The 12,870-nt window shown below is 48.3% G+C and overlaps 6 protein-coding genes across 6 annotated transcripts; 3 read left to right on the top strand and 3 right to left on the bottom strand.

Moving 5' to 3' along the window:
* Window positions 1-747: 747 nt before the first annotated feature.
* EV420DRAFT_1126091 (uncharacterized protein) lies at window positions 748-3,573 on the bottom strand. The gene is made up of 8 exons (XM_060465949.1): window positions 2,505-3,573; window positions 2,337-2,444; window positions 2,113-2,280; window positions 1,934-2,059; window positions 1,727-1,873; window positions 1,567-1,671; window positions 1,097-1,510; window positions 748-1,043 (listed from the first exon to the last, which is right to left on the bottom strand). Exons 1-8 carry the CDS (start codon window positions 3,408-3,410, stop codon window positions 1,005-1,007), a joined length of 2,013 nt encoding a protein of 670 aa, XP_060323769.1. The 5' UTR covers window positions 3,411-3,573; the 3' UTR covers window positions 748-1,004.
* A 660-nt stretch (window positions 3,574-4,233) lies between these two features.
* Window positions 4,234-5,752, top strand: EV420DRAFT_1126065 (uncharacterized protein). Its single transcript, XM_060465948.1, has 4 exons — window positions 4,234-4,671; window positions 4,722-5,146; window positions 5,197-5,546; window positions 5,596-5,752. Exons 1-3 carry the CDS (start codon window positions 4,626-4,628, stop codon window positions 5,536-5,538), a joined length of 813 nt encoding a protein of 270 aa, XP_060323770.1. The 5' UTR covers window positions 4,234-4,625; the 3' UTR covers window positions 5,539-5,546; window positions 5,596-5,752.
* A 1,334-nt stretch (window positions 5,753-7,086) lies between these two features.
* Window positions 7,087-8,951, bottom strand: EV420DRAFT_1580883 (intradiol ring-cleavage dioxygenase). Its single transcript, XM_060474640.1, has 11 exons — window positions 8,930-8,951; window positions 8,539-8,875; window positions 8,452-8,489; window positions 8,346-8,401; window positions 8,236-8,291; window positions 8,057-8,182; window positions 7,863-8,008; window positions 7,721-7,800; window positions 7,569-7,671; window positions 7,400-7,498; window positions 7,087-7,339 (listed from the first exon to the last, which is right to left on the bottom strand). Exons 2-11 carry the CDS (start codon window positions 8,681-8,683, stop codon window positions 7,187-7,189), a joined length of 1,002 nt encoding a protein of 333 aa, XP_060323771.1. The 5' UTR covers window positions 8,684-8,875; window positions 8,930-8,951; the 3' UTR covers window positions 7,087-7,186.
* Window positions 8,853-10,158, top strand: EV420DRAFT_1580887 (uncharacterized protein). The gene is made up of 3 exons (XM_060474641.1): window positions 8,853-8,874; window positions 8,929-9,448; window positions 9,508-10,158. Exons 2-3 carry the CDS (start codon window positions 9,149-9,151, stop codon window positions 9,952-9,954), a joined length of 747 nt encoding a protein of 248 aa, XP_060323772.1. The 5' UTR covers window positions 8,853-8,874; window positions 8,929-9,148; the 3' UTR covers window positions 9,955-10,158.
* A 387-nt stretch (window positions 10,159-10,545) lies between these two features.
* Window positions 10,546-11,446, top strand: EV420DRAFT_1623074 (RmlC-like cupin domain-containing protein; the record flags this gene model as incomplete). The annotated part of the gene is made up of 3 exons (XM_060475897.1): window positions 10,546-10,640; window positions 10,699-10,839; window positions 10,891-11,446. 3 exons carry the CDS (start codon window positions 10,546-10,548, stop codon window positions 11,444-11,446), a joined length of 792 nt encoding a protein of 263 aa, XP_060323773.1.
* Window positions 11,447-11,459: 13 nt separating this feature from the next.
* EV420DRAFT_1279035 (P-loop containing nucleoside triphosphate hydrolase protein) lies at window positions 11,460-12,098 on the bottom strand (the record flags this gene model as incomplete). The annotated part of the gene is made up of 3 exons (XM_060468113.1): window positions 11,460-11,772; window positions 11,830-11,969; window positions 12,018-12,098. Coding segments are annotated over 3 exons (534 nt in total), but the record flags the coding sequence as incomplete, so codon positions are not given.
* Window positions 12,099-12,870: the final 772 nt, after the last annotated feature.

The following is a 12,870-nucleotide window of genomic DNA, read 5'->3' on the forward strand; positions in this document are numbered from 1 at the left end:
TTTGCATCGGGGTTTCCGAGAAAGCTTTACTCGGAGTTTCACAATAGAAGAGTAGAGAATATCGAGCTCTACTTGGGAGGAAAGCCAGATAGATCGAAACTTCGCTGCATGAAACAATGCTAACAAAGGCGAAGTCTCGAACTGTTGCAACTTATTGAAGACTGAACGCTGAGCATTGAGCTTAGATTCAAAGAAATTTGATGAAGCCATTAACCAAGAACAATTAAATTTCCCAGAACCCTAAGTGTAAAAGCGAAAATAAAACCCAAGAATCCGGAAGAGAAATGGGGTATAGAAATGTTAAATAGTGATAAAGATAGACTGTCCTCGAAGGAGACACACACGTACAGGTTGGCGAGGTATATCATTGCCCAGAGAAAACCGAAAAAAAAACAAGGAGAAATGGGGTATACGGAGTAGAAATGTGATGGATAGTGATAATGATAGGCTGAGGTTTGACGCCCAAGGACAGATAGCCAAGTCCAAGGCATAGTCAAGAAAAATGATAGGCTGAACGAGGGTAGGATGTCGACGAAGAGATATGCACGTCGATGATCAAGATAATAAAGAGATGGAAGCGATGAGCACTGAGCACACAGATGTCCCAAGCAAAGGTCCGTAGATAACGAGAGATTGAAAACCGAAGAGACGCGCGAGACAACGAGGAGGCCGAAGGATGTAATAGTCTGTCGTGCACGCGAAGGGAGGGGATGGGGGCACAGAACACATCAACTACCCGTCGGCAGTCAATGGTTCCTCAGAGGACCCTCAGAGAACGGTGATGGCCCGTCGACCATCCCCGCCTCAGAGGTTCCTCATCTGCCAGGGATAGAAGAAGAACCGGCTAGCTCGTCAGCGAACCAGTCCTCCTCCAGTGACCAGCTGCATACACCAAAGCCCATCGACCCTGATGCACCACTGATCGTCCCTAATAACCCAACGCGGCAACGTAGTAGTGTGTAGTGGCCATCCTCGTCATCTCCATGCGCTCGTTGGTGTTTCATCTAGTCCGCTCTTCGAGGTGAATATTGGGAACAACCATGCTGGGGAATAAAGTTAGAACCATAAGAATGCAAGGAGTAGAATGAAGACCTACGCAGCGGCGTACTCGACGCGCAGGGGACCCGCTTTCTTCCTGCGCGCACATTTTCGGTGCAAAGGCAAGGAAACGGGGAGGACCGAGGGGTTTTCGCTGGATGGGCTGCATCGAGGGAATAGATGACACTCCATCCACTCCAGATCGCTGCACCCTTACAGACCGAATGGGGATACGGGACGGCGACTGTCTGACAGTGCGAGGGGATCTAGTCACCTGAACCAGGTCGACAGACGTCTTCCTTCGCTTGGAGGGGACTGGAATCCGGGACGGCGAAGGCACGCCCTTGTGAATAGGTATGGCCGATGACATCTCGAAAGAGTCCTCAACCTCAAGGTCATCAAACGATGATCTTGAAGAAGAGAACCGTAAGACCGAATTTGACGGCCGTATACATGAAGACCGTGCCATGAACTACGCAATATGATCTGTCAGCAGTTGCATCACAATAGGCAACTGAAAATGCTCACCAATACCCCATCCTCGTGGGATACATATCCTGAACCAGATATCTCAGTGTAGTCAACTGGAGGCAGGCCACGGTAGGCAAAGGTTTCGTCAGAAAACAACGATGCCTGAAAGTAGTAATGAGCAACCGTGAATATAAACATCGTTTGTGCAGGCACTCACCTTGGCCTCTGAGGACCAACTGGGATCAAAATGTCCGAACTCTCCGGTACTCTCAAAGACTTGAGGCGAACTCAGAGCTGAGTGCCATTCAGGAGGAGCCGACCGAAGATCCGTTACAGACCATAACGAAGACACGGATGAAACCGTCTAGTACAAGAAATAACACATATTAGTACACTCATCTTAAGAAAGCACTAGGAAGCTCACCTCACTACTACTAGTCTCATCTGCGAGCTCATCACAAGCAGACCGGTCTAATCTCTCAATATCGGTGGTATGGGCCAGATCATCTCCAGATGGCAACGGAGTCGTAGATTCCATCGCCTGTAAATCCTGAAAACATGAAACTCAGTGATTATCGGACATGAATTTGGCCGGATACTCACATCCATGCTCGCCACTGAGAGAATTGCAGATTCGATGGAATTCAAAACGTCATAAACTTTCGCCATCTCTTCAATCATCATGATTGACACCGAGTTCTCCTCCGAGACCCCTGCATACAGACTGACTATCGACTGGGCCGAGACCAACTCGCGACAGACAGACGTATCCTATAAGGTAGGTCATGTTAGTTCGTGGATCAAAAGCATTGAATGGGAATGCTTACCTGAGCTTGGGGCATGTCGAAGGACATGTCAACCTCAGCTGGCCTACCGAACAGGTCAAGGCTGGGCACGAGGTTTCCAGATAAGGGAGATGCCGTATTGTTTATCGCCTATAATATATCATCGTGAGCCAATGCGGAATAGACCACGATACGATATATGGTACTCACCTCGAGGTTCAAAACTAGCAATGAAGTGTTATCCAGCTCTGCGTGATCCGCTCTGAGAAAATCCACCGCGGTGACCTCGCCTCGTCCAATTCCGCTTCCTTGACTTGCTTGACCTCTCCCAAAGATGTTGGACATCCCAGAAATGATAGCGTCGAAGGCCATCACTCCATAGTACTCAATCAATCCAACTGAGAGACTGCGGAGGATGTTGACGATGAGGGAAGGTTTGTCAGAGAGGTACTGAGCGATGAAGACACCTGCAGCGGGGAAAAGGGCGAAGAACGACGCTGATCGACCGATGGGAGAAGGAGATGGATGACAGGTAGGAGCCAGGATGGGGATCGAGAGATGTTTGGAGGACCTGGAAGGACGCCCAAGTACTGTCACGACGGAAGCGACCATCATGATAACCGCCAACTGAACAAACGCCGTCATGGTTATCAGGTTTGACTGAGCCTGAGTGACGATAGGCGCTGAGCGTGTAGGGCGGGCTCGGATGGTTGCCTCGTTAGGCGGGCTGTCGAGGGGCATCGTCGCAGCTGGCACCAAGGAAGCTTCCGGAACCATCAACACGGCAAGGGACTCGACGACGAGGACGGGCTCGATAGCTTCGGTAACCACGCCTTGGTCGATGGACTCGATGGACTCGACGACGACAGCGGGCTCGACGACGATAAGTTCCATGATGTCGGTAACCACGCCTTGGACGAGAGTGTCGCCAGGTAGTTCCGGGGCCACGTCGATGACCACGGTATGCTGAGGAACGTTGTAGGCGAGGATGTCTGCCAAGACAGACGGTGCTTTCCACCTCCAAATGATGTCGGTGGTAGGCATGAACGCCTTGTAGAACGAGATTGTGAAAATATACATGGCGGTGGTGAGCCAAAGGCCTGAACAGTAAACCATGGTGGTAGCTCTGGGTCAGAAGTGAAAGGTTGATTTTCTCGATCTATCGCTGGCTTTATACCTACCGATCTTGCCTCGATCGTTGACCGCTGCGTGACCGACACGTCGAGGAATAGTACGCGTCCTAGAGAGCAGAGATATAATATAGCGAAGGGCGGGTAATGGAAGGGACTATATATTTGAATCCCTGAAAGATAGACACGCGTCGAACGTATCGTTCATGTGATTGAATAATTTGGATTTGCTGATCATAGTCACGTCTTGAACCTGGGCTCGGAAAGATATCGACCAAGGCGAGCGTATAAAACTGGAAAAATATTTTTGTAGATGTCTAGTCGATGTACGAAATTCAGTCAGGCTGCGTGTTCACTCTCTGTGGCGGGGAAGACCAGTGTCGTTGACACCGTAGTGGCGTACAACAGCATACAGTTCACGGAACTTTCCAAGACTGAGTACTCGTGTTCTGAGGTCGTGAAGACATCAAAGACATTGTTGATGGCCCATCCTTGTCCAGAACCTTCCGGTCATGGCGGCATCTATACACTTAAGAAGCAATTCAGTTACTTGAAGCAGAACCATATAGATGTATTTACCTTATCAGATATTTGTAGTATTATGAACGACGCCCTGTGTACCTGGGCTGTCTGAATAAAGTGTTTGGCGTTTATGCTACCTTTTGGCAGTCAGGTCGCTACCTGAGGTAAAAATTCGATGAGCAAGAGGAGTGTTCATGTACATGGCAAAAAGCTCACCCCCACAAAAAGCTCCCCACATTCACCATCAACATCAATGACCTCAAATTTCACTGTTACTCTTCGGTAGAGCCCGCCACGACACCATTTAATTTGGGCGTTCATTAGGGGGCCGTCTAGAAGTAGGTTCAATCCCCAAGCATGCCACAACGAAATACAGTCGATATTTCGGAAAATTCACTTCCTATGGTATCAATAAAACGACCATGAGCATGTCTGAGTGTACGCGTAGGCACTCGGTGCAAAAGGACGACCACCGCCACCGATTGTCAGGCAGAGTTCATAGTCGTAGGCCTAGGAGGAAAAAGATAGAGTTTTTTGGTGCACAAGCCGTTGAATAAGCGCCGGTGAAGCTGCAAGCAGAAGTGAACGACAAAAAAAAACAAGAAAACAAAAAACAAAAACAAAAGACCGGGCCGACCGTGGCTATGCTGTGAATCCGGCAACTTCAGCTTTGAATTTGATGCCCGGTCTCTCCATCACCTCCACTTCGATGAGCTCGTCCAGATGTGAGTGTACCGACCGCCTGTCGCATAGACAGAGTCTAATTCACCGACAGTCTCGTACCCAGATGCCGACACTTCCATCTACTCGTCCGACGGCATCCTCTTCCGGCTACACCGCATCAACATCACCCTCAATTCTCACATCCCACTTCAAGACGGCCGTCTTCCTGAATCGTCCAGGATACTCGAACTTTTATTCCAATTCCTTTATAATCAACCACAGCCGGACCTTGCCGAGCTTACATTTGCTGTTCTTCTCCCGCTTGCTGAGGCGGCTCACAAATATCGAGTCTACGCTGCTATCAGCTCCTGCAGGAACGCGATTCGCTGTTTGATACCTGCTCACTCGCTTCCAATTCTCAGCGCTGCACTCAAATGGAAAGACCGTTCACTCGTGGACGAGGCAGCCAAGCATACCATTGCTCTTTCTGCTGAAGAAATCGTACGGTCACTGGACAGTGCATATCTGGCGCCTTGGGTGAGTCATCTGGCTCTTTTTCATCAGCAATCAGTACTCACTTACCACAGATTCTATATCATCGCTCATGGATGTCCGCCCTTTCCGCTGCTCTGCGCTTCCGCGACCCCATTTCTCGTCACTGGGAAGGCACGAAAGACCAAGTCGGCGCTAAACCTATGGCCAATCCCTGTGAAGTCTGGACGGAGCTCTGGGCTACTGTCGCGTTCGACTTGGAGGGACACCCAGAAAAACTCATAGATGGAGGGAGCATATGGAGAAGGGCGCGGGAGACGCTGGGACTGAGATGCACGGCGTGTGAAGTGTGGCTAGATGAGTGGGAAGCCGAATTTACGTGGAGGATGGGCAAGGTGCCAGGATTCTGGGAGGTCGCATTTGGAAAGAATATCTAGGACCAAGTGTGCGTGTATGTAATCATCTAACAGAGACGCGTTTGAAAGTCCGTGAAGGTGATGCCCATATTTGGGTTGCCACGCGAGTACGCGAGTCTTAGTCCTTACCATCAACATGCAGCCTCCAAAATGCGGTTGGTGTGCTACCTGTCCATGAATACGGAATAAGATGCCAGCTCTCAACGTGGGGCCGGGGATTCCCAGAGCAACACAGACAACAGGCAATAGCTACGTCTCACCGAACATAGAGGTATTTTTTCAAAAAGAGTTCGACTTGCGTTGAAGTGTGGGGGCGTGATAATTTCTGCTCGAGTACGTGCATCTCTTTCTATTCTTTGAACCATATTTTCAACGTGTATATACAGGGTTAGCATTCCCAAATTCGCGTGACAACTCCTATGCTAGCATTCATCATGTTTGATAACAGACTCGGCTTTGATGGCATTCAGTGGAAGAGTCTTACTCGGAACGCATATCATATTATTGATTCTCAAATGCTGATGGTGAGAGACTACTAGTCTTTTAAGATGTACAGACCTGCTGACGAGAAATTATGTACCAGAAACCCGCATATAGCCAGCCTCTTGGCTTGATGTTCTTCCAAAACATACATACATCGAGTCCGACACGACGGGTTCGCGTCCTTGTCATCATGTCGGATTCCTTAGCCTACCATTGGGTGTTACCAAACGAGAGATATTTTGTACAGGTAAGTGATATAACGTCACCACAGACAATCCATTCCATAGAAAGCCCTACTGGGACCGTGGCATCCCAAGCGCTGGGCTCCAAAATCTTAGTGATGACAAGGGTCGATTGATGATTACGGCGGAACTTCGACGGTTGCAGGAGCGTACGCATGAGCGGGCGAAGTTCCAATGCTCGCGTTCCTTAGCGGGATATGAATAAAGTCTTGTTGACAACCGGCGGCAAAGCGGAATGGATTGTCGAAAAGGTCAAACCCTAGTACCAAGTACAACCTGATTTACAGCAGGTGAACAGATCTTGATCCTTAACCTTAGATCTGATATACTGGACAGAAGGTAGTACAAGCTCGTTGTGAGGCTCAAAGGCCGAAAGTCGACGCGATACCGAAGATGGTCTCAAGTGAAAGATCATGAGTGTTGCATTGGCGTTGCACTATTGGTGCTCATGCAAACCAAGCCATTTTGCTTCTTCCGTCTTAATCTTTGCTATCCATTTATCTTTCCAGATATTTCTCGACTTCTTCGAAAATTTCTGCCACCATTCAATTTGCTACAAGGATGTCAAGATACGATTGCCGTCGTTTCGAATTAGCAATGTCTGTCGCGTTGTCGACATATTCTCCATATTCTCTAGCTGTGTCACATCACGAATATGTAGGCACAAGACGCTTCGGCATTCAACGGAAGTGTCAAATGGCACCAGGGACGCTGCAGCACCGGTTAGTTCATTGATATACTACGGAGATGCATATTGATCACCGTACCTACGTGATAGATGTCTGTTGAGAAATACAATTATCTCTCTCTTCTGCTTACAGATTATACCTAACTCTTCGAGAACAACCGACAACAACTTTATTCAATTCGCAGATGGGCTACTCATCTTTCCGTAGCATAGGTAATGTTACAAGCATATTGCGTTCTTCCTTGCTGACCACAGCTTATTGCGCAAGAGCGGGCATCGTTCTCTTCCTCGCCTCCGCACACTCCTCTGGAGTCGCCAAAATGAAATCTTGTTTCAATTCTGCATGCGGTTCAGCGCGTTGGAACCCACGAGCCAACGTCAAAGAAGTATCCTTGATGGTCTCCGTTTCCTAATTGGCAGAGTCATAAATCCAAAAGGGCCACAGCAGGTGAGAACAACGAGAACGTACGACAATGAGAGAGGTTCTGACACCGAACACCGCGTCACTCGTGATATATGGATCCCCTTTGAAGTAGAGCGCAGTGACTAGTTTCTCATATCCGGGAGCCTGGACGATTGATTGCTCAGTCAGCAAAAGGGTAAACGGGATTGAAGGTTAAACGGGACTGATGACACACCTCAATTTTGAAATGAAGATGCGCAGGACGGAAGACGTGTCTACCAAGCCTTTCAATCAGTTTTCCAACGGGGCCGTCACTGGGAATTGCGTATGGAACCGGTCTACGGCAGTCAGATATTCGAAAAATGTCAGTTATGGGGTAAGACTTACATGACCGCGCGGAAAGAGTAGCTTCCGTCCGCAGCACTTGTAACTTTTCCTCTGCAGTCTGGTCCATCACGGTCAGAGTACTTGGTCATAAGGTCATTAGTTTCGACCGAGCGTGCAGTCGAGTGGGAAACAAATCGCTTACTTGGGTATCATACAGACCCGTCTCGTCGGTCTCCCATGCGTCTAAGACGGCTCCTGCTATCGGATTACCTTTGGTGTCCATTACTTTTCCGGTAACGAACATATAGTCGCCCTTCCCTTCCGATGCGATAGTGGCGCCATTTTCCACTTTTGCCAGACGTTAGTCAGTAAGGAACTATGGAGAATTCAACGTACAGTCTTTGGCGTCTTCAGTGTGGAAAGGCCCCAAGACGGTAGTTTCAGTTGCATTTGGAGGTTTTACGTTGTTCAGCGTGTCAATAAGCGTAGAGAGGCCGACAACATCAGAGAGTAGAATAAATTCTGTAGAAAGTGGGTAAGTCGATGCATGAAAGTGTCAGTGACGTTGAGGTCACCTTGACGTATATCCGAACACGTTTTCCCTGTCGCGGTAAGGAATTCGATAGTAGTCCTTCACAGCCTCGCGTTAGCTAATAACCAAAATTCGAGCAGCAAAACTACTTACATCCATTCGTCCGTCGTGATAGATGTTTCCCGTACAAAATCGTGAAGGTGATCGACCTTTTCAAACGTCAGAAGAGTAGAGAGAACGCACTAAGCTTGACACTTACCAAGTTCTTGAAAATGAATTTCAACCTTTCGTCAGGACCTGCAACAACACAATCAACATATGCCTAAGACACGATGTCGGTGCTCACAGTTCGCGTTAATAGCATGGACGTTGGGCGTTATGGACTCTGCCGACATATCCAAGATCGTTGGTAACTTTGAGAGATCAATGCCGTGCTGCTCAGCAACACGTCTGGCAAGAATCGCAGGCTCGACAAATTTCTCGTTGGACATGGTGGTAGTAAGAGGCAAGAGAACATTGCGAGGATCGAACCAATATATATAGGAAACTTGTGGGAAAACCTGACATGATGGGTGGAAGTAAAGTTACTTTTATTAGCAAATCAATTTCCTCCGGTTTGATAACGGGGTTGCAGCCGGATCGAAGAGCGATCATCCCTCCGGTATGAACACGGACCCATATTCCTAGATAATGCGGCGTTACCTTAGCATCCCTGCTCTCGATTTTTGTGAACCTACAGAATGTCGAACGAAAACAGGCAGCTAGTCATTGTCGGCACGGGGATTTCTCATGGTAAGTGTCCACTGCTTCGCGGCTTGTTCTGCTATGTATACGTAAATACCTAACCCCCGTTAGCTCTAGCCCCCGCGATCCACAATTTTATCTCCAAGTCAATAAACCTGCCTTAGAAATTTGGCCTTGCAGACACGCCGGATATTGATGGATTCATCTCCCGAATGCGCGATCCATCGTGGGTAGGGGCTGTGGTCACCTTGCCTCACAAACGGAGTGTAATTCCCCTTCTGGATGAAGCTGATGAACATGTGGCGGCGCTTAGGGCTTGCAACGGTATCTGGAAGACAAATGATGGTAAGCTCGTGGGCACCAACACCGACTGGCGAGGCGTGTATGGTAGTCTGATCGCAGCAACCGAAGAGGGGAAGGAAAAGCCTGCCATAGTTATCGGCGCTGGTGGTGCCTGTCGTGCAGCGGTATATGCTCTCGCAATTCACCTAAACGCACCAACAATCTACATTGTAAGGTCTTGGATTCATAGATTCCAAAAGTGTTTCTTATTTTCTATGCCAATGCCCAGATCAATCGCGATGCACAGGAAGTCGCCGACCTACTGAAGGACGTGACCGAAGGTTACACATCTGCTGGCCTAGTCGTTCCTTCCATCGTACACGTTACCTCCGTCGACGAAGCCCACTCCCTTGCAACACCTTATTATATCGTCGGGACCGTTCCAGACTTCCCTCCCGTGTCGCCTGCAGAAATCACCGCACAAGATATTCTTGTCGCCTTCATTCAGCAACCCGAGAAGGGTGTTCTGCTCGACATGTGCTATAAACCTCGCGAGACACGGCATTTGAAGCTTGCAAAGGAGGGGGGTTGGAAAACCGTTGATGGAGTCAATATAATTGCGTGGCAGATCGAGACACAGTGGCCTTTATGGGCTGGCGAAGAGAAAGCTAAACAGATCCCTGCAGATGAGGCTAGGGCGGTCTTGTATAAGGCAGCTTTGGGTCAAGGAGAATAAAATCCGGAAGACTGTTGAATAGAACAGACCTACATCTGTCATAGTGTTCCTTCCTTTGTTGCAAATCTCGGCTGCTTACTTGTCAAGAGGTTAATTGGTAAGAATTCACTTACTGAGGGACTAGATAGAGCGAGAGTTCCGAATTTTCAAGAATATTCTGGTTGAAAAACATGCAGTAGTTGAGTAGCTGAAAAATCGTCATCATTCAAGTTCTTGGTGATGTCATGCGATTACGTTTCGCGTAATTGCTCTGCCGTCATGGAAATGAGCACCTGATGTTGCTTATTCATCGCCTGATGGCGCTCGTCGTGGGAGGTCGTGGGCGACTAATTTCTTAAAAAGGGAATAAAAGCGCATAAGCAACCCCCCTTCTCGCAATTTCCATGATGAGATCCGCTTGTGTCTCTAATGCTGCCTAAATCTAGTCTATTTCTTCTCATCACCTGCATCCCCCTTTATATAGCGCTCGGATCTGTCGTCTTTCCTTCACTATCCTATTCCAACCTGTCTCAGTTCCTCAGACTCGCTAAAGCCAATCTACGAAATCAGCTTTCAAAGTCACTGTCAACTTCCATTGAACACCAATCCACTATGACATCTACAAAGATTATTCCCCGTCGCAGTGAGCAGCGTGGACACGCAGACCACGAATGGCTCAAGACGTTCCACACGTTTTCGTTCGCAATGTATGTATCATCTATTAGTAGTAGTGATGATAACAGCATCTAATCCTTGACCATCCAGGTACCAGGATTTCGAGCACGAAAAATTCGGTGCTCTCCGGGTTATAAATGAAGACCGCGTCGAGGCCAAAACTGGCTTTGGAACACATTCGCACCGCGAATTCGAGATATTCTCGTATGTAGTTGCTGGAGAACTGGAACAGTGAGTAAAGATCCTCTCATCGCGTACTCGTTAGTTATTCCTTCACTTTAGTAAAGATTCCATGGGAAACACTGAGATTCTGAAGCGCGGCGATCTCCAGCTCACGTCCGCAGGAACAGGCATTTCGCATTCGGAAAAAGCTCATGGGCCGCGCCAAGTGCACTTCCTGCAGATCTGGTCGCTGCCTTCTACTCCACGCCTCCAACCGAAATACTTCACTCGACATTTCACCGATGCCGAGAAAACTGATAGCTTTGTCCGAGTTGTCGCACCTGTCGACGCCAAGGGAGTGCAGAAGGACAAGAGAGAGGGTGATGGCCCGGCACCGGTAAACAGCCCGTTGACGCTCTATGCGACACTGCTGTCGCCGGGAAAGACATTGACGCAGGCTATGAATGGAAAGAAGGGATACATTCATGTGGTGCAGACGGGCGGATACAATCCTGGCCTAGCTACCGGAACTACCATAAAGATAAGCGGCGCATCGGGTCCAGAGGAAACGCTGAAGGAAGGGGATGGTGCTTACCTCTTCATCGGAGACGGCCAAGTCAAGGTGGAGAACATCAGTGACAAGACGGCAGAAATCCTATTATTCGATTTAGAGTAAATTGTACATTTTATCAATCCTGACAGCATTCCACGATATTTTTCCTGAGTTCCTTGATGCCGAAGGGAGGGATCATTTTCGCGCTCGTGATGATGGGAGGTAGGCAGAACGGCGCAGCGTCGAAGATGTCCTTGCGCAGCTGACTGATAACGTCCTTCACCTCGTCTGGAAGTATGGCATCAGACTTAGTGATTACAGCCTGTATAGAATATCGTTGGACGCCATCTTCTGAGGTATATAGATTTTTGGTGAGGTGTTCCAGCATTTGAACATCGTATTCGTTTAGTCGATGCTTGCCGTTGAAGGTGACATATACTCGGCGTAGTCTGGACTTCTGGGTTAGCGCGCTGATAATGTGGAAGATAAAACACGATGATACTTACTCTTTACGCGTCTTCAAGTACTGATCGAACAAATCCCCCCACTCGGCCCTTCCTCTCCGTCCGTACCCTGGCGCATCGACGAGGACAAGTTGGCCTGGTTCTGGTCCGACACGGAAGAAGTTGAGCTGTCGTGTACGGCCCTAAAACGCAGATTAAAACGAGCAGAAATGGCAGGTTCCATGACAGACCGCTTTGGAACTAGTGACAAGTAAATTTTTGCGCCCTAGAACGGCGTTGAACAGGGATGATTTGCCCGAGTTAGCTCGCCCTGTGAAGATGACAGTTAATACGCGAAAATGAAGTGATACATGACCAGATTCACCTGTAACAATTACCTACCCGTCCCTTCAATATACAGAGATAGGACTTCATAGTGCAAATACCTCGGGCAGGCCCAAAAGTTTTGGAAAGACGATTTCTGAGCCGGCTTCCGTGGACGCGCCTGCAGCTGAGGCGAATTCGGCAGTCCTAGCATCTGAAAAAACATCCTTCACAGTAAAGCTGTTGCGGGCACGGGCGGAAGAAAAACATCGTGTTTGGAAAGATGTTAAAGAAGTAAGTGGTGGTTTCATTCTAAGGGCTGCCTCGGGAGAAGCCGATCATCGCCGCCTAAAATCTTCGCGAAGTCCACAATGTTCTGGCAAGTTCAGCAATGTTCACGCATCACCCTTCTACAGTGGACAGGGTCGTCATTGTTTCAGGCTGCATCATTTCATGCCGAAGAACTGTCAACATACGACATATCATATTCAATGAGTTCGGGCCCTCCGTCTAAGAGTTTGTACAATTGTATTTTCTGACGATGAATCATAGTTATTTACAAGACTTTAAGGCAGACATTTTTGGTAAAAAAAAAAAAAAGGGGGGGGGGGGGGGGGGGGGGCGTCCGTATATAATCTTTTCCACAAGAATGACATCCAGGCGTAAACCCAGCAAAATTCATCTTTCTTCATTCAGGTTGAAGTATTCTAGATATGTCTAGCGAGTGATAGATTATTGTCAGTCATATAATATTGACCTTTCTGGATTTTGAGTCTTGAC

This window comes from Desarmillaria tabescens, assembly GCF_030435595.1.
Source record: "Desarmillaria tabescens strain CCBAS 213 chromosome Unknown EV420scaffold_73, whole genome shotgun sequence".
NCBI classification, from domain to species: domain Eukaryota; kingdom Fungi; phylum Basidiomycota; class Agaricomycetes; order Agaricales; family Physalacriaceae; genus Desarmillaria; species Desarmillaria tabescens.

Coding starts and splice junctions, on each gene's coding strand:
- EV420DRAFT_1580887 (XM_060474641.1), top strand. CDS start 9,149: ATGCGCGATCCATCGTGGGTAGGGGCTGTGGTCACCTTGCCTCACAAA. Junction 9,449..9,507: donor ACGCACCAACAATCTACATT/GTAAGGTCTTGG, acceptor GCCAATGCCCAG/ATCAATCGCGATGCACAGGA.
- EV420DRAFT_1580883 (XM_060474640.1), bottom strand. CDS start 8,683: ATGTCCAACGAGAAATTTGTCGAGCCTGCGATTCTTGCCAGACGTGTT. Junction 8,490..8,538: donor CCATGCTATTAACGCGAACT/GTGAGCACCGAC, acceptor GTGTTGTTGCAG/GTCCTGACGAAAGGTTGAAA. Junction 7,801..7,862: donor CGGGTCTGTATGATACCCAA/GTAAGCGATTTG, acceptor CTTATGACCAAG/TACTCTGACCGTGATGGACC.
- EV420DRAFT_1126065 (XM_060465948.1), top strand. CDS start 4,626: ATGCCCGGTCTCTCCATCACCTCCACTTCGATGAGCTCGTCCAGAT. Junction 4,672..4,721: donor TTCGATGAGCTCGTCCAGAT/GTGAGTGTACCG, acceptor ATTCACCGACAG/TCTCGTACCCAGATGCCGAC. Junction 5,147..5,196: donor GTGCATATCTGGCGCCTTGG/GTGAGTCATCTG, acceptor CACTTACCACAG/ATTCTATATCATCGCTCATG.
- EV420DRAFT_1126091 (XM_060465949.1), bottom strand. CDS start 3,410: ATGGTTTACTGTTCAGGCCTTTGGCTCACCACCGCCATGTATATTTTC. Junction 1,672..1,726: donor GTTGGTCCTCAGAGGCCAAG/GTGAGTGCCTGC, acceptor TACTACTTTCAG/GCATCGTTGTTTTCTGACGA. Junction 1,511..1,566: donor CCCACGAGGATGGGGTATTG/GTGAGCATTTTC, acceptor CATATTGCGTAG/TTCATGGCACGGTCTTCATG.